Here is a 27,311-nt window from a genome sequence, read left to right as displayed (position 1 = left end):
CAGCCCCTGATGGTGAAGACCCTGACTCGCGATCACTGTGCAGTCCAGGGGCAGGCTCCTGGGCGAGGGGCGACAGTGGCCACTCCTGGCCGGAGGCTCCTGGAATTGCGCTTTGGATCCCTGGTTACCTCCACTCTGCTTCTCTGAATCCAGTAACATTTACCCTTTCTTTGCCCATAAGTAAACGTGTGTGTGTGTGTGTGTGTGTGTGTGTGTGTGTGTGTGTGTGTGTGTGTGTGTGTGTGTGTGTGTGTGTGTGTGTGTGTGTGTGTGTGTGTGTGTGTGTGTGTGTGTGTGTGTGTGTGAACGCATGCAGCCTGCCTGGACTCGGTGGTGAAAGCCGGAAATAACTCAGGCGGCCTCAGCCCTCCCAAGCCGGCCCAGGCTCTGTGGTGGGAAGGCTTCATTGATGCTGAGAGAGGAGGTGCCCAGACTTGATCAAAACAGGCCCAGGATGCGGCTGGGGGGGGAGCGGGGGCGGCCATTGGCCCTGGGCCTTATTTATATAAATGGTACCAATTTTAGACTTTGTATCTTATCTTCAAGTGAGATGATGGGCACAGTCCAAGAGAGTCTGAATTACAAGAAGACATTTGTCATCAAGTATAAACTTCTGTCGCATCACCACCCATCCTGGCTGTAATGCTTTTTGAATCAACATATTTGTCACAAGTTGTTCAAATGTCTTGTGACAATATAATTGTGACAATTACATTGCATTATACCTTTGTAGGTCGAAAGCCTTAATACGATGAATATAAACATGTAAAACATGGCATGATTATATAATAATCATGGGAATATTTAATTATTAATTAACATATAATTATATATTATAATTATATATGTAATTCATAATAATATATAATTAATATATAATTCCCTGGTTTGGAATTTCTCTAATTTTTTTTTAATGTAAAGAGGAACCTCAAAACAACAGATGAGGCTCAGACAGACTCCAGGGTAGAGCTCAGAGTCATAAGCAGCATGTTCTCAGGGCTATTGAGGAAAAAGGAAAGTCCCCAAAAGTGCCCTGGGACACAGGTCACGCCAACGAAAGGATGGGACTTGGGCAGTTTGCTCAGAGGGCGGCTGGGCTGCCCCAGACACTGCCCCACTCAGCAGGTGGAGGGGACTCCCAGGCCCGGGGCATCCCAGTACTTCTGTCTGCCTTGCACTGCAGTGGCGCAGAGTCCAGAAACAAAGCCCCAAGCCTTCCTGCCATCCCTCTCCACTCAGAAACAACCAATTTCACATGGACACGAACAGGGCACATTGTGAAACTTTTGTTATGAAACGAAGTCCCAGCGGGATTCACAAAAGTCCATTTTTTCCAAACACTTAGCTGCATTTAAAAATTCCTTTCACTCCTGTCTTGGCCAAATATCTTTCTGTCCAGGAAGAAAAATAAAAATAAAACATTCAATTTGGCATTAGGTAAGGGAAGATTGAAGCAAACAATGGTTACTATCAGCCAAGCTTTTCATTTTTGTTCATTCGGCCTACCAAATAAGCATTTCTATCTGAGGGACAGCTTGTGTTTAAATATCAATTTACGTCTTCATAGAGTCTTAAAAGATTCACAACGAGCCCTCGGCTATTAGCATTTTCAGGAACTTTGTTTCTTGCACTTGGAATTGTCAATACAAAGGAGAAAAAATCTGAAAAAACAGAAGTGCAATATTGACAAATTGATTCAATACTTTTCTTCTTCTTATGAGCATTGAATCCTCATCCATCCGAAAAAAAATAACGTGAGGAAAGTTCTTTCTCAATAAGACCAAAAAAAAAAAAAAGAAAAGAAAAAAACTCCAGCTGTCCCAAGAAAAGGTGGATACATTTGAGTGCATAAACACTATAAAATTTTGCAAGGCAAAAAATTTACCATGACAAGGTCAAAAGACAAATGACAACCCAGGAAAAAATTATTTGTAAAACACTGAACAAACAAGAAATGAATTTCCTTACTATACAAAGAACACTTTATAAAGAAAAGTAGGATCACTACTGCTTAAAGAGAACTTACTTTGAGCAAGACAGGATATCTCAAGAATTTTCATGTATTAATTCTTTTATTCCTCCTGACTAGGGTTAGGGTTAGGGTTAGAGTTAGGGTTATGAGCTAGGTGTTAGTACGGTCCCCATTTTACAAGTGAGAGGATTGAAGCCAAGAGAGGTAAAGTTACTTGTCTAAGGCCACACAGCCAGCGACAGAGTCAGGATTTCAACCAGGCAGTCTGGCTCTGGAGTCTGCACCTGTCATCTCTCTGTCTTCCCTTAGAGACAGTGTTGTTTGGGAGAGGACTCACTCACTGAATTAGACAAAAAGATTCGAAGGCATTCCATGGAGGAGAAAAATGCACACTACAGACCTGGGCTGGGCGAGGAAGTCTTCTTGTGCGTTATCCTCTCGGTGTCTGCTGCGGGCGGGGCAGAGGCGGCAGGCAGGGGTGGGTAGGGAATCTCTCCAGGTAGAGGAGCAGCTCTTCCCAGAACCATGAACTCAGCACCGTGCCCTGCATGTTGGTAACTCAAAGTGGACCAAAGCAGCAGGCAGCAGGGAGGGCAAGGCGACCCGCAGGTGATGCAGCAGCCCGGCATCCATCCTCCCTCGCCCAGCACAGCACCTCCACGTTCTTGCGGGGGGGAACCATCCTCCCCACTCCTACTTCCTCTAGATCAGGTGGGGCTGACCACACAGCCCCAGGTTCCCATGGGCTGGACCAGTCGGAATCACAGGCACTGGCTCAGAGATGGACAGCCTTCAGCCAATAAAAGGGAGTCCTGGAGACTCTGGGCGGACATTGCGATCACACCTGGAAAGCCTTCTCGGAACAGAGCCAGAGCGATGGAGGAACACAAACTTTTGGTGATGTTATCTAAGCACCTGGACCCAGCTTGTGGCGCGCTCCATCTCCCAAAGAAGCCACACCGTCTCCCATCCCATCTGCTTTCATGCCATGTGACCTTCCCGCTCTCCACCAAGACTCAGGCCAATTTCTCCACCTGCCCTCTGGCTGATTTGACCAAGCGGAGTCAACGGAAGTGGCCATGGCCAAGTTCCAGGTGCAGCTGTTAACTGCCTGGGAGCGTCAGCTTTCTGCCTCTTGGAGCTCAAAGCCAACATGGAACAAGTCCAGACTCTGCTGGTGGAGAAAGAAACCACGTAGAGGAGCTGGAGGTGCCAGAGATGTGAGTGAAGAAAGTGGTCTTGGAAAAAAAAAAAAAAGAAAGTGGTCTTGGATATCCACCTCAGGGGCACCTTCAAAGGACCCAGTCCTGGCCGCCACGGCTGCAGCTGCGGGAGAGCCCTGGCAACCCCCAGAACCATGAGAGGGGATGCTCAATTGTGTTGCACTTGCTAAGTTTGGGAGTGCTTGTTATGCAGCAGTCGATAACCAGAACACAGGCTTTACCTGGATCCACTCAATAAACCCCCGAAGCCTAGCTGACTTGCATTTCTGTTGCTTACAACATTTCAGCTGAAGTTTGCCGATCCACAGAGGAGTCCCCTTCCTGACCCCAAAGTCCCACCAAAGGCCACCACCAGGATGTGCACATGGCTCCCTCCTTCCTTCCTGACACTACTGTGGGTGGCTGATTCGGGGGAGGACGCTGGAGAAGCGGCTGCAGGGTGAGAGGGGGAGCAAGGCGACTCTCCATCCTTTCCCGTTTCCAAGAGGACTTGGTTCAAGACAGAGGCGGCCCCAGGCCTGTGTGAGACACACGTCCACCTACAGTGCAATGGCATGAGAGGACATGAGCTTATCCACACATGTCGACTGTGACAACCAGCTGAAAGCAAGTTTCCATGAGAACCGCCCAGAGCCAGCAGAGCAGGCTCAAGAATGTTCTGGAGTGGTGGAGTGATGCTGAGAGCATCAAAACCAACGCCATCCCAACAGGCACATGAAAAGATGCTCAACATCGCTAATCATCAGAGAAATGCAAATCAAAACTACCAATGAGGTATCACCTCACACTGGTCAGAATGGCCACCATTAAAAAGTCTACAAATAACAAATGCTGGAGAGAGTGTGGCGAGAAGGGAACCCTCCCACACTGTTGGTGGGAATGTAAATTGGTGCAGTCATTGTGGAGAACAGTATGGAGGTCCCTCAAAAAACTAAAAACTAGTGTCATATGACCCAGCCATCCCACTCCTGGGCATATATCCAGAGAAAACTCTAATTCAAAAAGATACATGTGGGCTTCCCTGGTGGTGCAGTGGTTAAGAATCCGCCTGCCAATGCAGGGGACACGGGTTCCAGCCCAGGTCCGGGAAGATCCCACATGCTGCGGAGCAACTAAGCCCGTGCGCCACAACTACTGAGCCTGCGTTCTAGAGCCCGCGAGCCACAACTACTGAAGCCCACATGCCTAGAGCCCGTGCTCTGCAACAAGAGAAGCCACCGCAATGAGAAGCCTGCGCACCACACGAAGAGTCTCTCACCACAACTAGAGAAAGCCCGCGGGCAGCAACAAAGACCTAACGCAGCCAAAAATAAATAAAATAAATTTAAAAAAAGATACATGTACCCCAATGTTCATAGCAGCATTATTTACAATAGCCAAGATATGGAAACAACCTAAATGTCCATCAACAGATGAACGGATAAAGAAGATGTGGTTCATATATACAATGGAATACTACTCAGCCATTGAAAAGAATGAAATAATGCCATTTGCAGCAACATGGATGGACCTAGAGATTATCATACTAAGTGAAGGAAGTCAGAAAGAGAAAGACCATATGATACCACTTATATGTGGAATCTAAACTATGACACAAATGAACCTATCTATGAAACAGAAACAGACTCACAGACCTAGAGAAGAGACGTGTGGTCGCCAAAGGGAAGGGTGGGTGGCGGAGGGATGTAGTGGGAGTTTGGGATTAGCAGATGCAAACTGTTATATATAGGATGGATAAACAACAAGGTCCTACTGTATGGCACAGGGAGCTATATTCAATATCCTGTGATAAACCATCATGGAAAAGAATACCAAAAAGAAGGTACACATATGTATACCTGAATCACTTTGCTGTACAGCAGAAATTAACACAACATTGTAAACCAACTATACTTCAATCAAAAATTTTTTGATATTAAAGCCAATAAAACTTAAAAAAAAAAACCAAGGCCATCAATTTCCCTCTCGGGCTGTGGTTTCACCTTAGATAACACCTGACGCGGTAAGCTCGGGATGCTGTAACGGAACCTCACAGACTGGGCGGCTTAAACGACAGCTATTTCTGACAGTTCTGGAAGCCGGAAGGCTGTGATCATGTTGCCAGCAAAGCCCTCCTGCTGGTTTTATCCTCACGTGGCCTCCCTTGGTACGTGTACACAGAGAGAGCCCGTGTTTCCTCCTCTGCTTATAAGGGCCTTAACCCCTCACCCTCGTGACCTCATTGAATCCTAACCACCTCCCAGAGGCCCACCTCCAAATACTATCACAGGGATAAGATTTCAACACATGAATTTGGGGAGCACACATTCAGTTCATAACAGCACCCTCATTCATTCAACGAACATTTAATCAGTGGCTGATATACATCAGACACTATGAGGGAGGGTCTGGAGGCAGAAAAATGAGCAGACGCCGGGGTCCCTGGGCTCCTGGGCTTACTACCGTGTGGGCAGGGAGAGAGCGACGTGAATAGTCACGCGGGAGTCCCCCCAGTGACGGGTGTGATGAGCTCAGGGAGGAGAGACAAGAACGACGGGCATCGGGGCAGGGCGCCATCTACCCTGGAGGCTGGGAGAGGCTTCCTGAAGGTCTGAACGGAACGGGTGTGACTCGGACAAGGGAAGGCACAGGACGAAGGACCGTGGAACGTTTAAGGAGCAGAGACCTCATATCAGTCTTGCGACAAGATGTGGCCAGAAGGGTAAGAGGGAAGCAGGTGAGGCTGGTGAGGCAGATGTGGCCAGGAGAGACTTGGGTCTGAGAGCTGCGGTTAGGAGGGAAATCTGAGACGGTACCTCTGTGTTAGTTTCCTACAAATCACCGCACAGTTCTATGCCTGATAACAACACGATTCACTCTCAGGGCTCTGGAGGTAGAAGTCCCGCTTGAGCTAAAACCAGGAGGTGAGCAGGGCTGCGTCCCCTTGGGAAGCTGCGGAGGAGAATCTGTTCCCACCCTCTTCCAGCTTCTAGAGGCGCCCACGTTCCTGGGCTCCTGGCCCCTCCCCCAACTTCAAAGCCATCCTCACATCTCTCTTTGACTCTGCCCCTCTGCCCCTTCCCTTTGTAAGGACGCCTGTGATGACCCTGGGCCCACAAAGGAGATCAGGACATTCCCCACCTCAAGTTGCTTGACGTAATCACTCAGCTTCACCCACTGCTAAATGGGTTAAGGGTACGTTGGGTTGCTTTGTATTATTTTTTACAACTGACTGCGTGTTCATTGACAATTATCTCAAAATAAAAAGGATTTCATAAAAATAAAAAAAACAAGAAAAGAAAAGCGACTCTGCTCGGTTGGGAAGGCCTTTAATCTGATCTGGCTGGTTCAACATCCAATTTTATTACGGCGTATCTCAGGCATGGGAGTTGGATGTTCTCCCAGGTTTTGGTCAAGACAGGCTCCAGAATTGGGGCTGTGGTTTCTTTATGAAGAATAGAGGACGCCAAGGGAATCTACCACTGTAGGATTCTAAGTGCGTTTTCTGTGCGGGGTGGCCAAGGAGGAGGAGGAAAGAAGCAAGTGTGCAGGGTTCTGGTGGCAGAGCATCTCTACGGAGTGACCACCTGCCGAGTGCTTCCAAAAGAGCACAGGTGGGAGAGAGGGATGGGGAGATTTGGGCTTCCTGGCTAAGCTGAGAAAAGACCCAGACACCTAGGTAGCGGTCCACCAGCAGTTCCTGCCATAGATGCCTAACTCTGATTTTGTAAGACCCTAAGGTGTGATCCCTACCTCTGCATTTCAGCAGAGTACAGGTTGATATGAGGATTTTCACCTACATCTTTCTAAGAGTTGACAATTCCACCCCCTCTGGTGTCGGACACTTTCTCCAAGAAAATCTTAGCATACAGGCATGCTTTAACATAACATGAATCACGTGAGTCCCTTCTCGAGGGTCTTCCAGTTCTTCTGATTGTGACAAGGAGAAAGTCCATTCGTATGTAAGTAACAATTGCTAATCCCCATTTTAACACAGAAATGCCACATCTCAAATTTAGAGCCTCTGGTGGGCCATGGTACCCACGTAGAATTCAACAGTATAGGTGTCTTCTACTTATGGGAACCAAGATTGGTTTTCAGTTCTTGAGGGTGATATAAAGTTTCCTTTTCAATTGAATCAAAGTAAGTAAAATTTAAAGAAAAGGTATAAGTATTATAGTTCAGGTGCTATGTGTATATGGCTAAAAAAAAATCATGAAAACAATTTAAAAGTGAATGAAATTTAAGAATCACTAGTCTTAAAAACATTCTAGCGTGACTGGAAATTTAGATAATTACATCATTCAACCTCAACCTATTAAAGTAAATAACGCGCTCTTGGCCTTCTTCTTTGGCATAAACACATCCTGCCTCACTGCCTGCATGGTCGACGTTACAAAAGTTGAGTTAAGGGGATGACATGCCATTTTTTTGGGTCCACTTTAGGACTATGAGAATAGAATTACATCTGGCTGTGTAAGTTTCCTCGGTACAAATTTCAAGGGATCTACTCTCATCCATTCTCAATATTGTGGAGACCCAGCTGGCAAAAAACTCAAAGAGAATGGTTCACAAGATTCTCTTATTCATCCTAGACACACAGAACAATTGAGGAGCCAAGTGTGAGGCTATATACGGTCCAGTGAACACAAGAGACCTTACTCTTAAAGTAGAAACATTACAAGGTATCAACTCCATGGACCAGTGCTGTCTTCCCTAATAATATCTGATTTTTACTTGACAAAGAGAAGCTGTGACGATGGTGAAGCTTCCACACTGTATCCTTAGATTTTTTTTCCCAACTCCACGATTACAAGATAAGGAAGTAACAATCAAATAAGGTGGGAGAAATGATACAGCAAAGAGCAAACTTTTGAGAGAAAAAGAGCTGAAGGTCATAGTGGCGGGGAATCTGGATAACAGAAGAGACACCGGGTGAAAGATAAGGAGTTCCATCTTCGGCCATAGTTGAGTTTGCAGTGGTAGGAGAACATGTGATATACGAAATACAGAGATAAGACGATAGAGACCCAAAGGGGCAGTGTTTCTCAGACTTTAGTGTACACAACAGAGGCCCGTAAACTCAAAAGCCCATCTTGCCAGGAGGATTGACTCTGTAAGACAGCCAGCGTGTTTCTCGAAGGCAGCTCAGACTGTACCTTTCAACATGCAGACACACTTTCTCAGATCAAACACTGCATATCAAATACTACTCATGTCTACCCTTCTTGCCCCCCAAGAAGGCTCTGTTTAATTTCTTCTAGAAATGCCTGGTGCTGTAGGACTCTCTTTCACACTAACCATTTCTCTTCTCATTATTATGAGACCAACAGGTGAGTGGCACTGCCCTTCAGTCTCAGCAAGCAGGGAACTGAGAACGCTGGGGACTCAGGAAATCTGGAGACCACTGGACCATTCCAAAGGAAACAGTCAGTAACCAACCACTGCCAGGCGGGCAGGGAACACTGTTGGATTTTCTGATTTTTTTAAGAGAAGTCAGAAGTATAGATTCTTTAATGAAATTTTCTCTTATATAGGAATTAGATATTAATTTAAAAAAAAAACAAACATTTAAAGCACTGTGAGAGAGGCTCTGTTTCTGCAAACATTGAGCCAGGCTATTTGGACCCACCCATCCTGTCGAGAACAATTTAGAAAGCTGATTAAAATATAAAATATGTGAGAATCGACATAACGCCAGCAAACAAAACACATCTGTGGGACGGAGTCAGCCTTGGCCAGTTCTGTGATTCGGTCCATGAGAATCGCCTGGAGGTCCTGGCTAAGACTACAGATTCCCAGGCCTCATCCATGGACATTTTGATTCAGTGGGTTCCGGGCTGGAGCCTGAGAACTTCCATTTTTAACGATCTCTGCAATAGACTCTTCTGCTGATGGTCTGGAAACAACACTTTGAGATACTCTGCACTAAATCGCCATGTGCCCCCTCTTGTGCCCCCTCTGGGCCTCGGTTTCCCCCTCTGTGAAATGGGCGTACTGAATGAATACTTCTCTCTGAGGCTCCATCAGGCTTTCCAACAGCCCCATAAGCCCCAGTCATCTGAGGGAGACAGAAGTTGGATCCATGCCCAGCCTGTATCCAGCAGACCATTCTGGAAATTACCGTCCTGAAACTCAATTCTGCAAATATTTTAGCATTTTGTTGACAGCTTTTTAAATTTAGTAACCTAATGCAAAGGGCAAAAAAGTCCTATCGAAGTTGAGAAGAAGGGAATGTGGATGGTGAGATTTCCCAGCTGCTGCTGCGGAGCTGTAGCAGGCTTCCTGGTGTTTATAAGCAGGGGAAGCTCTAATGCACAAGAGGAAAAGCAAAGGGCGCATTTCCAGAGGGAGGAAAGGTAGAGCTAATGAGTAAAGCAGAGAGAATGTCTTTCCTGCGGGGAGCCAAGGTGACTTAGAGTTGAACTCAAATTAGAGATAATTACTCAAGATGGAATTTAATCCAATAACAGAAATAAGTTTCCAAAGGTCCAAGGAGTGCAAAAATGGGACAGGCCCCTTCAGGAATGAAGAAGGACCCATCGAGGGTGATATTCAAATGACAGCCCATCAGACGTTTGCTGGGGAAGCATTCAAAGGAATTTAACACCAAAAAGACAGTTAGACTAGACGTATCTGTTCAAGCAACATGGATCAAACATCTACGACGCTGATACTCATCCCTGAAAATACAGCAGTGACCGAGACAGAGTCCCTGCCTTCACAGAGCTAAAGGCCAAAGAAGGAGGACAGACAAGGAGCAGTTCATCCCCCCCAGTGCACGGGCTGGAGGGAAAACATTCAGGGAGATGTGAGAACACAGACGGAGGAGCGCAGCTGGTCTGGGACGCATCCCTGCAAAAGTAACACTCGAGCTGAGCTCTCAGAGTCTACAGGGGAATGAAACAAGATGCTGGAACATTTCAGGAAGAGTCCCTTCCCACGTTGAGTTTCCCCGCTTGTGTGTTTGCCGGTCGTGGGAGCTGGCAGTGAGACACCTCGGTATTTAAGGAACATAGACTGTGTTTCCTTCGGTTAATGTTCAAATAGCCTTTTTCTCTCAAAAGTTCCTCCTGCATTTGCACCCAGCACCCATGAGAAAACTTGCCCAGGAGACACCATTTGCCAAAAGGCAGGCCTCATGTTCAGCTCAGAGAAACAAGGGAAGCTGGCTGAGCGGGTGGAGAGAAGCCCTAGGGTGAGCAGGGTGTGGGTTCAAGAGCTTGGAGTGAGCAGCCTGGCAGAGGAAGACGATTCCACGTTCTACCTGAGAACTTGGAGAGGGACAGCTAAACTGCTCAGATGTTTTATCCTTTTTGGAAAAGCTCTAAACCTCAATCCTGTCTCCTAAAACATTCTTTAAAAAAAGTCAGCCAAAACTATGAACAGAGGCCACAAGAGAATTGGGAAATCACAAATATGAAAACAGTTGACCTGCTGGACTGGGCATGGGGAGCGTTTCTCTCTTTATTTAAATGTTGGGGGAATTCTCTGGCGTTCCAGTGGTTATGACTCGGCACTTTCACTGCTGGGGCCCGGGTTCGATCCCTGGTCAGGGAACTAAGACCCCACAAGCCGTGCAGTGAGGCATATATATATATATATATATATATATATATATATATATATATATATATATAAAACCCATTATTATTATAACAACCTTATCTATATACAAGTTTCGTTATAAGAATAATGGGACATACATTTGTGCCCACCATCACCTCCAGAAAAACATGTGGAGGACGCTAGATCAATGTGTCTGAAAAGGCTGATCCAATGTTGCCTACGTTTTAACCCCTCACATTTTCATCTTATCTGAACAGCACCTAGATGATTATTATCAAACACTGTTCTTTAAGTCAACCCACTCAAAGCTTACTACTTATTGAAGTCTCATCCTAAAGAATATCTATGAAAGCTATCTTAAGCTTCTGACGAGCTATCTTAAAATAAAAACATAACCATTAATTGTTTAATCGCTCCAAGTGCCCCTGAAATCATCTCACCTACTTCACATGCTACGTGGACTTTGATTTGGAAAATGCTGGACAGACCTTCGCTGTTCTCCTTAAACCCAGAAATACAAGCTATTTGAGGCCCCAGGGAAACCCACCAGAGCAAAGGATATGCTCAGTAAAATGGGGAGACGCATGCAGTGGTCCTTAGGATGGTACCCATGCTCGGTGGCCCTGTCTGAAGACCACACCAAGGGAGGTGGATGGAGGAATACCCAACCTCCCTCTGCATTCGCATTAAGCCCCCCAGCAGCACGGTCTCTGGGGGCCAAGGCTGACCTGAGGCTCCCTGGCTTCCCTGGATATCTGCCATTCTCTAGAGAAAGTGGCCACCCGAAAAACACCTTAAAAAGCTCCAGTTAACATGACACAGGAAAAGTTGTCAACAGGGTGGGAGGTGAAGCCGAAGTTCACAGCTCTCTCTACCACCTGAGCTCTCGTCTGTCTCGTGTTTTTTTGAGGATGAAATGAATTAATACATGTAATGGGATTAGAACACTGACTGGCATGACGTAAATGATTAGCAATTGTAGGTCATTGTTATGATCAGTCCAGCCATGTCAGCCCCTGTCATAGGGTCACATACAAGCGAGCAGATTGGGTGAGTTCCAAGATCCTGGTGACAGGAGGGAAGTTTGGAGCCACCCAAACCTGACCCCAAGGGCCTCTCAATGCTGGACCAACCACGTGCTAGTCTTCAGAGCAACCCCATGAGCAAGGTCCTTTGATTGACCCGTTTTACAGATAAGGAACTTGGACTCAGAGGTTAGATGGTTACCCAAGGTCACCGCAGAAAGCGTTAGAACAGGAACTGGAACCCAGGCCACCTGGCCTCAGAGCCCATGCCGTTACCGTGCTCTGTGCCCAACCGGCCCAATGATCAAAGGGTCCGACGTCTGTGATGAACCAAAGGGCAATGTCCATCACAAAGGGGGCCGTTCCATTCAGCCCCACCCAGTCAGAATGGGCCGGCGGCTGGGAGGGCTGGATTTCTCAAGAGAAATTGGAAATTCATATTTTTATGTGAAATCTTCCTATTTTTCAACATTGGCAACTAATTAAAAGTTTTTATCTCCGTGATTTTGCAAAACGAAATGCAGCCACAGGCCAGAGTCAGCTCGGAAGCCTCTTAATTTAGGACCGCAGCGTTCAGGTGAAACCTCCCAATAGTTCTGATTTGCAATAGCTGGGCTGCCCCACTGGCCCCATCATAGTCACCCTTCAAAGGCTGGTCACCTGTGATCGTCCCAGCCACTGGAATTCCCGGGACCTTCCATCCCACACGGGTCAATTCCAGTTGGTAGCGGAGGCTGTAGAGACACACCTGTCCTCCGGGAGAGGCCGTTCCCTACAGACCCAGAGAGAGACCAGGCAGAGACCCCCGCTCGCCGCCTCCCTGACCGAGGCAGGGCAGGGCTGAGGCAGGCGTGCCTGCCTTCTTGCTTCTCTGAGCCCTTGTAGCTGAGGCGGGGCTGTTTTAAATTTAGAGGAATAAACAAGGCTGCTGTGTTTATGGGGTTCTTTGAATTCAGGAACAACTTGAACTGTGGATTTGTAAACCTGGCGTGGTTTGGGACCTCGAAACCCTTTCTCAAAACTCTGGGTTCTGCGAAGTCCAAAACGTTTCCTTCCACATGTTATCACCTTGTTAAGCTTTTGTTTACTTTTACTGGAATGTAACCCATTATGGCCCAGAGTCAAGAACAATGAATTCATCACAGGGCGGTTTTGATAAGGCCATGGATGTCTAAAAAGCCTTAGGGCTTTCAAGTTGGCTTGCATTAAACTTTCTTCTTTCCTAGAAAGAAAATGTTTTATTTCCTTAGGATAATGGAACTTGGAAACTGGGAGCTGATTTGGATGGCAAAGAACAATTTCCCAGAAAGTTTTGAAATGTGGCTCAGACGTCCATTGTCTGAAGCTCAGACACTGGAGAGCAGTTGACTTTTCATAGAAGAAGAAAAAAAAAAAAAAAAAGAAGGAATAGGTTCCTAACTTCTCTTTTGCATCTATGTGTTTCGTCCATGTGCATTACTTTAACCACAGACCTGCAACCTCTTGCTGGGACATCTCTCTCCACTGCCCCCTCCAATCTTGATGGATATAAAAGGAGCAAACCCATGGGACAAGCCTTAAAAGGCTCGCCCCGCCCAGATCCATCGCCAACATCCTGGAGCCAGAAATAACGTTCTGTGAGCCACACCATCAATTTACTTCCCGCAAACTCCACGGCCCCATCCAAACTCCAGTGTGACGTCACAGTGCCTGCTTTTTATGGAGGGTTCTTTTTTGTTTGTTTCTTGGGTTTTCTGGTTGTTGTTGTGTGTTTGATTTTGCTTTACAAGATTAAATATTTTGCTCTCACGCCTTCACGAGACACGAGACGGTGTTTTAATTCCATCTCCAGGACCAGTCTCTCATTAGAATGCTAGGTGTCTGCTTCCCTATCCCTCCCCTCCCCTCCCCTCAAAGCCGTATGTGACATTTGCGCGCATCCTGCCGCTGAACTTCGCCTTCACATCTGCCATGGCCCAGAGCAACAGATGGTACCTGGCAATGAAATGAACTTAAAAAAAAAAAAAGAAGAAGAAAAAGAAAAAGAATGGAGCTCATCACTCACCCTCAGGGCCGCACTGTGCTGGATTACTGATGCAAGAAGTTTTGTACCTTCCGTAATAGAGAAATGTGACTCCTTTTTCCTCCTTGAGGTAAATGCCTTTGTTGACCTTTCCTTCTACAATATCTAAGTGAGAAGAATGGCAACACTGTAGGTTAATGATCGCATGAGATGCAACATCCAGAGATGTGTCAGGCTTACAAACAACTTACATCTAAGTAGACTGTGTTAATTTATATTTATAATTAAATATTTCGAACATTATATATTATTATATAATATCAACAGTAGTTAACGTTTCATAATTAAGAACTAAATCACAAATAATATACATTCGTGTCAATATTAAGTATTCTATCCTATTAATATTGTATCACATTAATTAATATCATACCAGCGTATACTAGGTACTGTAATATAACACTATTATAATTGCTACGTCGGCCGACAGTTGAGTTACCAGAAGCCATGTGATTAGACTCTCCTACTGTCCTAAACTTTCATTCCATCCACCTCTTCATGAGTTCTCACTGCCACCTTCACACTAGACTTTCCAAGTGAAACACTGAGATTCAAGTTTGAACGTAAAACTACATGGGAACTCGCTCTCCTTTTGAGTTCTCATTGAGAGCTCCCAATCCTAGACATGGGAGCCCAGGATTTTCAGAGAATTCATTTTCAAACTCTAGGAAGGACATGCAGAGCTACACTTTGAGTCGTCCCAGAAGAGCCTGCCAACGACAAGACCGCAGGGCCAGCGGTCCTGGCAGAGACGCCAGCTCCGCCACCTTTTTGTTTGTCCCATTCCCATAGCAAACCTCTCTGATGGTGTCAGTGCGATGTCAGTGGTTTACAGAATTGAAGCCAAGGGTGATGAGTCACGTATTGTTGACTGGGGTCAAAGTCGCCCAGATGACCCTCTGCCCTGTGGCACACCCTCTGCCTTTGGAGCCGTTGAGCCAGATGGAGACGTACAGAGCACTGGAGGCTCTTTGACCGACTGCTACCCCAGCTCAGATTTTCTGACAACCATTGGCATGTGGATACCAACTCAAAGGGCTTCAAGTTTTTCCTTATCGTGTTTAAATTTTTTTTTTTTTTTTTTTTTTTTTGCGGTACGCGGGCCTCTCACTGTTGTGGCCTCTCCCGTTGCGGAGCACAGGCTCCGGACGCGCAGGCTCAGCGACCTGGCTCACGGGCCCAGCTGCTCCGCGGCATGTGGGATCTTCCCGGACCGGGGCACGAACCCACGTCCCCTGCATCGGCAGGCGGACTCTCCACCACTGCGCCACCAGGGAAGCCCTAAACTTATTTTTTTTTAATCTATCTCGTTTATTGCTGGAGACGATCTACATATTGCAAAGTTACACGGGCAACTCACAGTTCATGATTGAATGAGGCTGTATAAACCCCTAACAAGACAGTTTGCTTGGCAAAATTAATTTTGGAAGCGAAACACCCCATAGTTGAAAGAGCAATCAGGTGATATATTGTAAAAAGATCAGGAGTGAGACCTAAATTACCTGAGCTGACCCTCCCCACTGACCAGAGAGCTGCCCAATTGCTACTATACATTCTGCTCTGTGCTGCATAAGCAAAATCCGAAACACACGGGCTCTGGAGGGTATTAAATAAGATAGTCATTTAGCCATGACTCTTGTGGGTGTGTCTTAGAAAACAGCTTCTAATGATTAAAAAAAAAAAATTCCAGCTACAGAAGAAATGCCGATTTTAATGTTTGTAAGAGATCAAATTTTTGATGAGGTATTTTAAAATCGACTTTAATTTTCCATTCAAAGGGCATGTTTTTCCCCCTCCAAAGAATCCATTTAAAAATCCAAACAAGTTCTATTTGTAGAAACTACTCATCTTATGTCTGTATTGTTCTGAAAACCAGCAGCTGGTCTGGAAGACCCTGGTCGCTTGAAAGCGTATAGACACCCCCTAATATACTGCAATCCGTGGTAACTCCTTTAGACCTAATTCGAAGTTGTTATGTTCAGTACCCTGGATCTTTGGCCCTTTTTCTGGTTATTTGCTTGTTTGCTAGTCAAGATATAGTGAACTCATATAGAACCAACTTGGAATGGCCTTTCAATTCATTGCAGATCCAAACTCGACAGAACACAGAAGAAACGTGTGCTCACCTACGGTTGCAGAGAAATTTGAGTAGGCAGAGTCATTGGTATATACAAAGGTAGAATTATGGGGAGGAAGCACAGTGAGGTTGTGGGTTCGTAATGCTGGGTAAAACAACAAAAGAAAAAAGCACAATGAATGAGTGACACAAAAACAAATGGATCCGACATATCTCTCAACTCAACACGCATCGACAAGTGTGCCTTTCATCCCGCAAACAGCTTGGATTTTCTCTTCCGACCCCACCTCCCTCTTATTTTTTCAGGGGACATTAGGGCAACTCCAGCGGCCCCGTTCAGTCCCAAAACTAGGGCGTGATCGCCGCTGTGTTCGGTTGCGGTTTGCTGGCTCCCGTTCCCATCCAGATACTCAGTTGAGAGATATGAAATTGAACTCGGCCACAAAATAGCCTTAACAAAAGGATTGACGGTTGTGATGTCACAAGAACTGATGAAACAGCAACACAGCATGAAAACACCTGCATGTTATTATGACGAATGGACAAAACAACAGAGAATTCAGCGACAAATGACAAAGCAGTGTGTCCATGCAATGACTCCCAACACCATTCGACTGTCCCCGGGAGTAAAATTGAAATATGCCGGTAAAGCACGGTCACGTGAAGAATGGACCCAACAGAGCAGTGCAGTGAAATCTGCATCATAAAAGTGTCCTGGGACAAACACCGATAGAGCTCGAGATTTACGGGAAAATAACACTTTGGGTGAACAAACTTCAACCACAGTGCAATTCTATCTGATAATCTATGGCGATGAAATGAGGGGGTGAGGAGAGACATACGGATCTTTATTGGAGCTCTGTTTGAAGTAATTCCTAAAATAGCGCCTGGGTCCTAAACAAGGAGCTCTTTTGACAATGCAATTTCCACTTGGAATGATCTCATTTCAAAGGCTTTAAAGTAAAGGCCCTGAGAAAAGAAAATTAGATTATAACAAGGGGAAACCATGTCTTTTAACCTGAGGTAGTCATAAAATAACTATCAGAGGGACCTTCCATCCCTACGGTACAGACTATTTCGAGAAAATATGGAGCCCCAGTGGCCCAGTCCAGGTTTTCCTGTGGCCGCCACTGCTGCCTGATACGCAGACAAGCAAGAGGCAACGCAGAATAAGGCAGGGCCTCCGGTGGCCCTACACAGGAGGACAGCAGCGTTCAGGGACCCTGCTCCTTGACTGAGCTCCTCTAAGGATGCCAGCAGACTTCAGCTGTAATGCGTCTCAATTTGCAAATTAAAAAAAAAAAAAAGGTTTTAGAATCTGAGTTGGCAATTTACGGCAGCACATGAAGTCCCAGGAATAAGGAAAACACCAGTGTGCTGGTGTGGAAAGCACAGTAATCAGCAATGGGGCGGGGGGGGGGGGCGTTTAATCCATTCCAAAGAACCCGTATAGACAATCTGAGCGCATGCCAGGATGGCCGTACATAGCTCTCCCGTTATACACATCAGTCGCTGGACATGATCAAGTGGAATAAGGAAATAAAAATTAAAATGTCAAAGCATCCCAAATCACTCAAAACTCAGACTTCAAAAACGCTTCTTACTGGAATGCAAAAAGTGCTCAGGGCTGCCTGGGGTTTCTCCTTCTCAGAAGGTCTGAATTGCTTCAGATAGAAACTTTATCTTCCATGGAACTGGGGACCCTTGGAAGCATCTTAGGTGATGTTGGATCTTTTCACAGGAGGGCTTCCAGTGACGTGTAGAGGAGCTGACAGGTAGGTCGGGGGGTACCTTTGCTAAGTGAAGTCGTGACCCCGCAAACAAGGGGGTCAGTCTTCGTCGGCACGACATTTGGCCCTAGGTTCCAATGGGCCCCCGCTCTGGCAGGCATGTAGATTACCCCATTTGTGCCTACCTAGAAAACGTACATCGGGACTTGTCCAGAGACTGATCCACCATGTACCGCTTAAAGCTGAAAACAACTGCATTTGTTTAAAGGTTGTTGGACGAAATGCACATCTTAATGTTTTGAAGCATAAATTCTGTCCTTCCACCATAAAAACATATAAAAGTTCTAGTAAAATCCTTTGCCATAACAATGATTAGGGAGAAGCTACACAAATGTTTATTCATCTCCGTCATCGAGGCTGACTTCAGAGAGGATACTGTTTGTTCCCTTGTCCCTCCCAACGGCCCCTGATTCCCTAGGGAAAGTGCATTCCTGGGGCCCTGGTTACTGTCCCCACCCCGTCTACCTCCAGTTGTCTCCTGAAGTTCGTGGATCCCATCCACACTTTCCAACGGCCAGTAATGGGAAGCAGAAGCCAAGACGTCAAACCCTTGGGGGAGAAAAGAATAAAAATGTTACATCACCATTAGGAAAGAAAGAGCTGGACATACGGAACCACTTACCACCTCCATCAGGAATTGGGGAAAGGGTAAAAGTGTCAGAGTGACTGTGGGATGTATTCAAAATGCATTTGAATAGATTCAGTACACACTCCCAGTGTTCAAAACACCCAGTAATGAAATGAGTGTTTTTACAGAATAAAACATAATAAATAGGAATAGAGAGATACCTTTTAACCAAAGAAAATAAAAGCCACCATGCCTAACGGTGCAACACAAGAAGCACACCCATGCGTGTCAGCAAAAAAGACAAGAATGTCCATTACCCCATTAGGACTTCCTGCCTTTTAGAAGACATAGCTGATACAGTCAGACAAGAGAAAAAGATGAGGTTGAAGGGCTTCCCTGGTGGCGCAGTGGTTAAGAGTCCGCCTGCCGATGCAGGGGACACGGGTTCGTGCCCCGGTCCGGGAGGATCCCACGTGCCGCGGAACGGCTGGGCCCGTGAGCCGTGGCCGCTGGGCCTGTGCGTCCGGAGCCTGTGCTCCGCAACGGGAGGGGCCACAGCGGTGAGGGGCCCGTGTACCGCAAAAAAAAAAAAAAAATGAGGTTGAAAAAGAGGAGGAAACCAACACCGATATTGTGCAGACGTTGTGTAAGGTTCTTTACAAATACTTCCTCATTTCATTCTAATGATACTCTATAAGAGAACTGTACTCTTAGCCTATCTGTTATGACAAGGAATAAAATGCCCCCTCAGGAGTCACCCAGCCGACTGGTGTCCTCCATACACGTCTCCTGCATTGGTCCTGATCTTTCTATTATCTCTCTGCTTCCACCATACTAAAAATGAATCCTTCCAAAATTACCTTTATGCTCCTTGTACTTTGCGTAGACATCATTTTGTGCAGATATGTTCTTTTTTATTCTGCTCTTCTCACTAATACCATACAAATTATCTGATTTATTTTTTTCTCTCTAATGCTCATAATCGAGTTTGGGTAATAGTCCCTGGAGAGGCTGCACCATCACACACTGAATTGTTCTGCTAACTTGAATCTTCTTTTGGACTATTTCTCTGTGAACAGTTCCCAGAAGTGGAAATAATGGCCCAGATGACTAAATAATAATCAACTGCCTTGAATGTCTGCCAGATTACCAAAAAGATAAAATTAATAAAGTAATCTTTGTGTTGTTCATTGTAAAAGACGTGTTTTGGTTTTTTTTTTTTTGCGGTACGCGGGTCTCTCACCGTTGTGGCCTCTCCCGTCGCGGAGCACAGGCTCCGGACGCGCAGGCTCAGCAGCCATGGCTCACGGGCCCAGCCGCTCCGCGGCATGTGGGATCTTCCCGGACCGGGGCACGAACCCGCGTCCCCTGCATTGGCAGGCGGACTCTCAACCACTGCGCCACCAGGGAAGCCCAAAGACGTTTTTTAAGAGGAGATAATATAATCATTATTTTCAAATGATATATGCCTGATAGTGAAAATGAAAAACTATTACAAATAAGAAAAGAATTTGGTAAGTGAAAACCTGTTACAAACAATAAAAGAATTTAGTAAGGAGGCCGATACAAATTAAATATGCAAATGTCAATAGCTCTCCTGTATTCAAATAATAATTCTAACAAACAGAAGAAAGGTTCTCATTTATAAATGCAGCCAAGACATTTAAGAACAAAAGAATAAGAACTATACAACATTCTCATGAAGAAAACAATAAAATCATGCTAACGGATATAAAAGAACCCTTGAAAAAATGAAGGACTTAACCTATTCTTGATTTTAAAAACCCCAAAATCATAAAAATATCTACTGAAGATGCTCAACTTTGCTAATTATTAGAGAAATGTCAATCAAAACTACAATGAGGTACCACCTCGTACCGGTCAGAATGGCCATCATCAAAAAGCCTACGAAAAATAAATGCTGGAGAGGGTGTGGAGAGAAGGGAACCCTCCTACACTGTTGGTGGGAATGTGAATTGGTGCAGCCACTATGGAGAACAGTATGGAGCTTCCTTAAAAATCTAAAAATAGAACTACCATAGGATCCAGCGATCCCACTCCTGGCCATATATCTGGAGAAAACTGTAATTTGAAAAGATATATGCACCCCAATGTTCATTGCAGGACTATTTACAATGGCCAGGACATGGAAGCAACCTGGGTGTCCATCAACAGATGAATGGATAAAGAAGATGTGATACACACACATACACACACACACACACACACACACACACACAATGGAATACTACTCAGCCCTAAAAAAGAATGAAATAATGTCATTTGCAGCAACATGGATGGACCTAGAGATTATCCTACTAAGTGAAGTAAGTCAGAAAGAGAAAGACAAATATTGTACGATATTACTTATATGTGGAATCTAAAAAAATGACACAAATGAACTTATCTACAAAACACAAACAGAATCACAGACAGAGAGAACAGACTTGTAGTTGCCAAGGGGGAGGGGGAGTGGGGGAGGGATGGATTGGGAGTTTGGGATTAGCAGATGCAAACTATTATACATAGAATGGATAAACAACAAGGTCCTATTGTATGGCACAGCGAACTCTATTCAATATCCTGTGATAAACTGTAATAGAAAAGAATACGTAAAAGATTATATATGTATAACTGAATCACTTTGCTGTACAGCAGAAACTAACACACACTGTAAATCAACTCTACTTCAATAAAATAATTTTTTTCAAAATCAGTCCTTCAGCAAGAATTTCTCCTCCATACATAATGTTTTGTTGATCCAGTTTGGTGAGAGAGAGGGGGAGGGAAGGAGGGGTATCAATATTCAAAAAGAAAAGCTAATAAAACCTTTAATTTTTCCTTTTCAGCTTTTATTCCAGATTTCCCCGTTCCATCCCTTCCCTGTCACTTACTCTGTGTGTCAGTAAAGGGAAGCCCTCACCCCTTGAATCTGTGTAGGGCAATACGTGTCCACCGATTTTATTCAATGGAAATCTACACCACACAGAGGAAAATTGGTCCCTGCCAATTTGGGCAGATCTCGGACCCCTCCTGCCTGGCCCATGACACACCAAGCTCATTCCACAGTGGGACTCGCCTGCTGTCCCCCCTGCTCTTCTCTCGCTGTGCATAACCGACTCTGTCATTCAAGCCTCTGCCCTCAGGACACCCCCTCCAAGAGGCCTGCCCTGATCACCCCTCATCACCACCACCATCCACTCTTTCTCCCAATGCTTTGTTTTGTCTTCCCGTAGGGCTTACACTATAATTTGAAAGGTTTTGCTTGTTAGTATATTTGTTTGTTGTCTGTCTCCTATACCAGACTCTTAGCGACTTGAGTGCAGAGAATTTATTCTATTTGCACCTTAGCCCCGTGTCTAAAACACAGCCTGGTGTGTGTGTGTATGTGTGCATGTGTGTGTGTGCATGTGTGTGTGTGTATGTGTGTGTGCATGCACGTGTGTATGTGTGTGTCAGAAATCTAGGTTTTTGCATTTGAACTGTCCCCCAAATTTTAATGTTAGCAATTAATTCTTAAAAAAACTATATAGGTGGAATGAATGATGAAATTGCAATAATGAATAAATAAAAGAATAAACCTAGAAAGACTATGTAATTCTGATGCCCCCCAATTTCTAAATGCCAAATTTCCATTTGTTCAATAGTGTATAAACATTATTTTTAAAAATTATATCATAAACACTTTTGTGTTTGCACTAGGACGATGAAGAATGAAGTTCCTACCATGACCTAGGGACTCTGAGGGTCCTTTATAGACGATACAACACGATGTTGGTGACGGATGTTAACTGGACTTACTGTGCTGAACGTTGCACGATATATACAAATACCAATTCATGATGTTGTACACCTGAAACTCATTATTAATTTTACATGCCAGTTATATCTCAATTAAAAAATAAAAATAGGGGGCTTCCCTGGTGGCGCAGTGGTTGGGAGTCCGCCTGCCAATGCAGGGGACGCGGGTTCGTGCCCCGGTCCGGGAGGATCCCACGTGCCGCGGAGTGGCTGGGCCCGTGAGCCATGGCCGCTGGGCCTGTGCGTCCGGAGCCTGTGCTCCGCAACGGGAGAGGCCACAGCAGTGACAGGCCCGCATACCGCAAAAAAAAAAAAATAAATAAATAAATAAAAATAAATAAAGGGAACAAACAATTGATTCACACAGGGAAAAAACCCACTACATAACTACAGGAATTATAATTACTATAATCACCTGTGTTAGCCTCCTTGCCATCTAAATGGGGCCAGTGAGGTGAGCTGCCCCCATCTCCTGGAAATAGAACCAGCTGCTCTGTGTACCCCAGGGCCAGGAAACTTCTGGATAATGACATGGTTTATTAAGTCCCCTCATTACAAAAGTTATCTGTAAAAGGCAGGTTTATAAACTTTTTTCAAGTGATGTGCAATTTCTTGGCCTTTGCCATTTATGGATTTCGATTTATCCACCATCACAGCTTCCTAGCACTGTCCTCGGGGCCAGAGCAAGAAATCGGGCAGCCTGGGGCCAGAGAAAAGGATCCAGGTGTGGGATGGAGTCCCCAGTTTCCCCTCTCTGGGCCTCACCTCCATCAACTCTCGAATGGGGAGGTGGGCTAGAATAGCCCCTGGTGGTCCTTCCAACAGCATGCTATAGTTTGGCACAAAATGACAGTCACAGTCACAAACACACGAATGCTCGAAACGATTCGAAGTTCTTTTTCAATTACTGATGAAACTAAATACCTATCTATGCGGTAGAGATAAAGACCAGGAAAATATCGAGTTCCCTGGGCTAGTATAGAGAGGCAAGGCAGAAAACGAAGCCAAAACCCCAGCTGGGTGTTAAAATCACACAGGCTGTCTGTCATCAGGGACTCAGCTCACCAGACAACCAGCAAACCTTCAACGGACAGTGCGTCATCCAGCCAACAGGTATTCACCGAGCACCTAGTATCTGTAAGGCACAGGGCTGGGTACCATACCGAGAAAACAGGAAGCGCTTACTAGTCCTCCTAGAACCTTAGAAAGGAAGCTTTGGTGTGGTTGCCCTTCGGGACACTAGGGGTCCAGCCTCTACTGGGGACCCCGGCTCACCAAGCATCCCGGGCATACCTCCCCCACTGGGCTGACCAGGCTGTTCTCATCTTCAACAACCTCTGCATGAGTCTGACCACCCCCAGCTCCCTCCAAATTTGTGACCTTCGTTACCACTATGTCTTATGAGCGCTGGGACCTCGGGCAGAGCACTTACTCTTGGGCAGAAACGCGTCCTCACCTGGAGGCTGGCAAAGCCGCCTCAGGGCACAGGGGGGACTGCATGGGCGCTACGCAAAAGCACCCGGTACGCCATCACGCTGGCGTTTTTATTTACCGCCTCCTGCTCCTTAGAATACAAGGCTACAATTGATGTAGCCTTTCCCACACAGATGGGTATGCAGGGTGTTTCCAAACTTCTTCCCATTGGGAACAGGGTCTCTGCGTGTTCACTGTGTGCCTGGGCGGATGCCCTTGGGTGGAAGTCCTGGGAATCAGGTTTCCTCCACTGGGGCCCCCCTCAGGATGCCGCAGGCTTCAGGGGCCAGAAGCAGAAATGCACCAGGCCTCCCAGGTGCTGATGGTGCACAGATGACAGGGGTCAGGCTTTTCAGCAGGAAGGCGGTTGAGGAGGAAGAGAAGACAAAATAAAAGGACTGGAGGAGGAGCGAGAGGAAGAAAATAAGGGAGAAAGGATGACAGGAAAGAAAAGGAGAGAGAGGGAGAGAAGGAGGGAAACAGGAAGGACGGAAGGAAGGGGAGAAGGAGAGGAAGCAATAGGGTTTCGTCCATAGGGGATAAAAAAAAATACAGAAAAACACCTAGATGCTCAATAAATATCAGCCTTCCTTTTTATTCTTAGAAGGAAGGAAGGCGGGAGGAAGAAAAGGAAATCAAGGTTTAAAAATGTGCGGTGACCAAGGGGGGAGGGGGTGGGATGAACTGGGAGATTGGGATTGACATATACACACTATTGATACTATGTATAAAATAGGTAACTAGTGAGAACCTACTGTAGAGCACAGGGAACGCTACTCAGTGCTCTGCGGGGAGCTACATGGGAAGGAAATCCAAAAAGGAGGGGCTATGTGTATAGTAGAGCTGATTCACTTTGCTGTACCGGAGAAACTAACACAACATTGTAAAGCAACTCTACTCCAATAAAAAGTAATAAAAATTTTTTTAAGTAAAATAAAATTAAAAAGGGGTGGGGAGAACAAGAAGAAAGAGAGATTGCTGGAGACGGGAGGATTCAATGCGGAGGAATCTCTCGCAGCTACGGAGCGCTGCTGACAAGGCAGCTTAAGACCCCAAACTCCCTGCACTCCAGCTGTCCGCCCAGGCCTCGGGGCACATTGCTCCTTTGTAGTAACATTTCTATGATCGTCAGTTTTGTTATTATTTCTCTGAGGTAGTTAGTTGACCAAGAAATGTTTTTTCTACCCTAAAGTCGGATGGAAGAGCAGCACTTTCTCTATGGAACCAAGACTGAGTTCAAGCCACTCCTTGAAGCTAAGGGTCAAGGATGCCAGTGGACGTGGGTGGAACCGGGGGGCCGCAATGTGGCCAAGGGACCACACGGCAAACACCCTACAGCTTCCCTTCCCACCCTGACTGCGGCCGGGGTCCTAGGGCTGCCTTGTCGCCTTCCTGGCCACACGCACGTCTCTCCTGGGAAACCAGCGTGAGCTGGGCTGTGAGTTAGCCACAGGGCACGAACAGCCTCCGTTTGGTGCGATGCTAGATGACCTATTTATCCCCAAATCCTTCTTTCGGCATTTTGGCTAAGGAAAGGGGAGCCTGTGGAAATTCACCGCCCTCACACCCTTTTCAACAAAAGACTGAACTCAAACATGAGGATGAAAGAGACACGGCAGCCCCTGTACCACTGAGACGGCAGGCGGAGGTGGCAGTGACGGCGGGGTGCTCCAGCACCCACCGCGACGGCCGCGTCACTCCAAAGGGGGCAGAGTCCCACCCCTCGTCTACCTTCACCCCGCACGGCTCTGGTGCTCCCACGAGACCGGAGCCTTCTCCTGGGAACTGGCTTCCCACCTGGGTGGGGTCGGGGATGCTGCACCCGCCATCTCCGGTGGGTCATGGAGTTGGCAGGGCTGCCCGTGACGATAATCGTGGCCAGAGGCATGCTCACCCCCAGGCCGAAGTTGTCCTCCGGGCTCCCAAGCGAGGACTTGGGGACGTTAGTGTAGGGTCCCCTCTACCACGCGCATGCCAGCCGGGCAGCAAACGGGAACAAGGGCCGGCAAAGCGAATTCCCGTCACTGTCACGCAGGCCGCCCCCTCTGCGAAGGGGCAAGGGAAGTTTTCACGTCTCCTCTATCCTCCCCGAGGAAAGCCTCAGGGTGGTGCTTCCAGACTGAGGACTCAGGGGGACAAAGGAAAAGCGGACCCAGCCGGATGGGCGAGGGGTTTCCTCAGAGGAAACGGAGGAATCAAGCTCCCATCGGAGGGATGGGGACAGGACGGGGCGGTGCGGGGAAGGGGGGGATGCTCTAAGTCAGCTCAAGTGAGTCTGTACTGGAGACACATGGCGTAAGTAAGAGACGGAAGGCGCTTCACCGGTGAACACCCCCGTGTCCTGAATGCCCCGGAACCAGAAGCATCCGGGCGCGGAGAGACCTGCTTCCCCGAGAGGGAGGCGCAGGATGACGAGTGACCCACGGGACAAGGCGCCAGGACAGCTGGTGGGGCCAGAGGAGCCCAAGAAGGGCCTCTCGCCCACAGCCTCAGAGACAAACAAGCGAACTGCTTCCAGACCCCGGGCTGGGCAGGGAGAGCAGGTAGTGAGCAGACCAGGAGGGAGGCTGCCTCACTTACCTGGATGGGCTTGTGACCTGGTGTCGGCTCCGTGCACCTGCACACAAAACACCACATTGTAAGAGATGCAGGGAACCTCCGGCGAGTCCCGTCTCAGCGAGCAGCACCTGGGGACATTACCTGAAAATCACAGTAAGATAACAGCAGGCAGGAATGCCAGCAGCAGAGAGGCAGCAGTTTCCTCATGTTTTTTGCGGAGGCGAAAACGTGATCCAAGCAGACTTCCTGAGGGTCTGGAACAAAGTGGCGCGTTTAACTTTCGCTCCCTTGGGAAAGGGACATTTTCACAGGTTCCAGAAAGAAGAAAACCTTCTGTTTCCCTAGAGTTTGTGAACTGCAGAGAGTTAAGGCAGAGGGTCGTGAGAGTTAATGGGTGTTTCGTCTTCGTCTCCGGACTCAAGGGTCTTCGGTGATCAATAAACACACGGGAACGATCAGACCGGCTCGGGGACGCAGGGAGGAGACAGGCAGCTTCCGATCGCAGCTCCCGAGAAGCAATCCAGGGCTGCGGCTGCAGTGCCGAGGCTCGGGGGTGATCGTGGGTTCCTCGCGGTTTTCTGTTTCTGTCAAGAGTCTTCAGTGGTATCCACCCAGGTTCGGAGTTGGAAGTTTCTCTTTTTCCTGGAAGTGGGAGGAATTGTGTCTGGAGCTCCCTCGGGCTCCTGGGCTGGTGCGTTGCTGCCCGACTCCTTCTGGTGTGACTCAGGCTTGCACCTCGTCCGTCTGTCTGTCCCCCAGCGCTTGGGGTGGAGAGAGTGAGGGATGTGAGGCTCTCTCCTCAAACTTTGCTCTGTTCTGCTTCTCTATTTATGTCCCGCGGCTGCTGTGTCCTTCCTGGGTCCTAACACCAGCCTGTTATGCACCACTGGGAATTGCCTTCAGGATCTGAGGTTCAGAAGCAGAGCAGACAGGCACGGGGCACATACATACGTCAGCTACCTTCCGCCAGCGCCTCAGAGCCAGCGTAAATATGCATAAGTACAAGACGTACAACACACCGTAAACTCTGTTTAGAGCGGAGCCTCGCTTGCCCAGAGAGAGAAGGAAGGTGATTTAGGGATGGAAGAAGAAAATACACCGCACCCTCGTGCCCTCTGAGAGATGCCGGCCACGTTTTCTCTTTAACCCTTTCAGAGACGGATGAAACTATTTACAAGGTGCCCTGAGCGATCACACCAGTCCCCACAGCCCA

General features: G+C 46.9%; 1 protein-coding gene across 1 annotated transcript in view; it reads right to left on the bottom strand.

Moving 5' to 3' along the window:
* The window catches only part of ADGRD1 (adhesion G protein-coupled receptor D1), a 146,760-nt gene extending 119,931 nt beyond the window's left edge, over window positions 1–26,829 (bottom strand). Inside the window, exons 1-4 of the mRNA XM_060170633.1 lie at window positions 26,240–26,829; window positions 26,120–26,156; window positions 18,163–18,246; window positions 13,813–13,935 (exon numbers count right to left, since the gene is read on the bottom strand). Coding sequence (XP_060026616.1) covers window positions 13,813–13,935; window positions 18,163–18,246; window positions 26,120–26,156; window positions 26,240–26,305 — 310 coding nt within the window. The 5' untranslated portion in view covers window positions 26,306–26,829. The remainder of the gene's footprint in view (window positions 1–13,812; window positions 13,936–18,162; window positions 18,247–26,119; window positions 26,157–26,239) is intronic.
* Window positions 26,830–27,311: the final 482 nt, after the last annotated feature.

Source organism: Lagenorhynchus albirostris, chromosome 14, assembly GCF_949774975.1.
Source record: "Lagenorhynchus albirostris chromosome 14, mLagAlb1.1, whole genome shotgun sequence".
In the NCBI taxonomy this organism is placed as follows: Eukaryota; Metazoa; Chordata; class Mammalia; order Artiodactyla; family Delphinidae; genus Lagenorhynchus; species Lagenorhynchus albirostris.
This window is presented reverse-complemented; position numbering and strand designations above follow the sequence as displayed.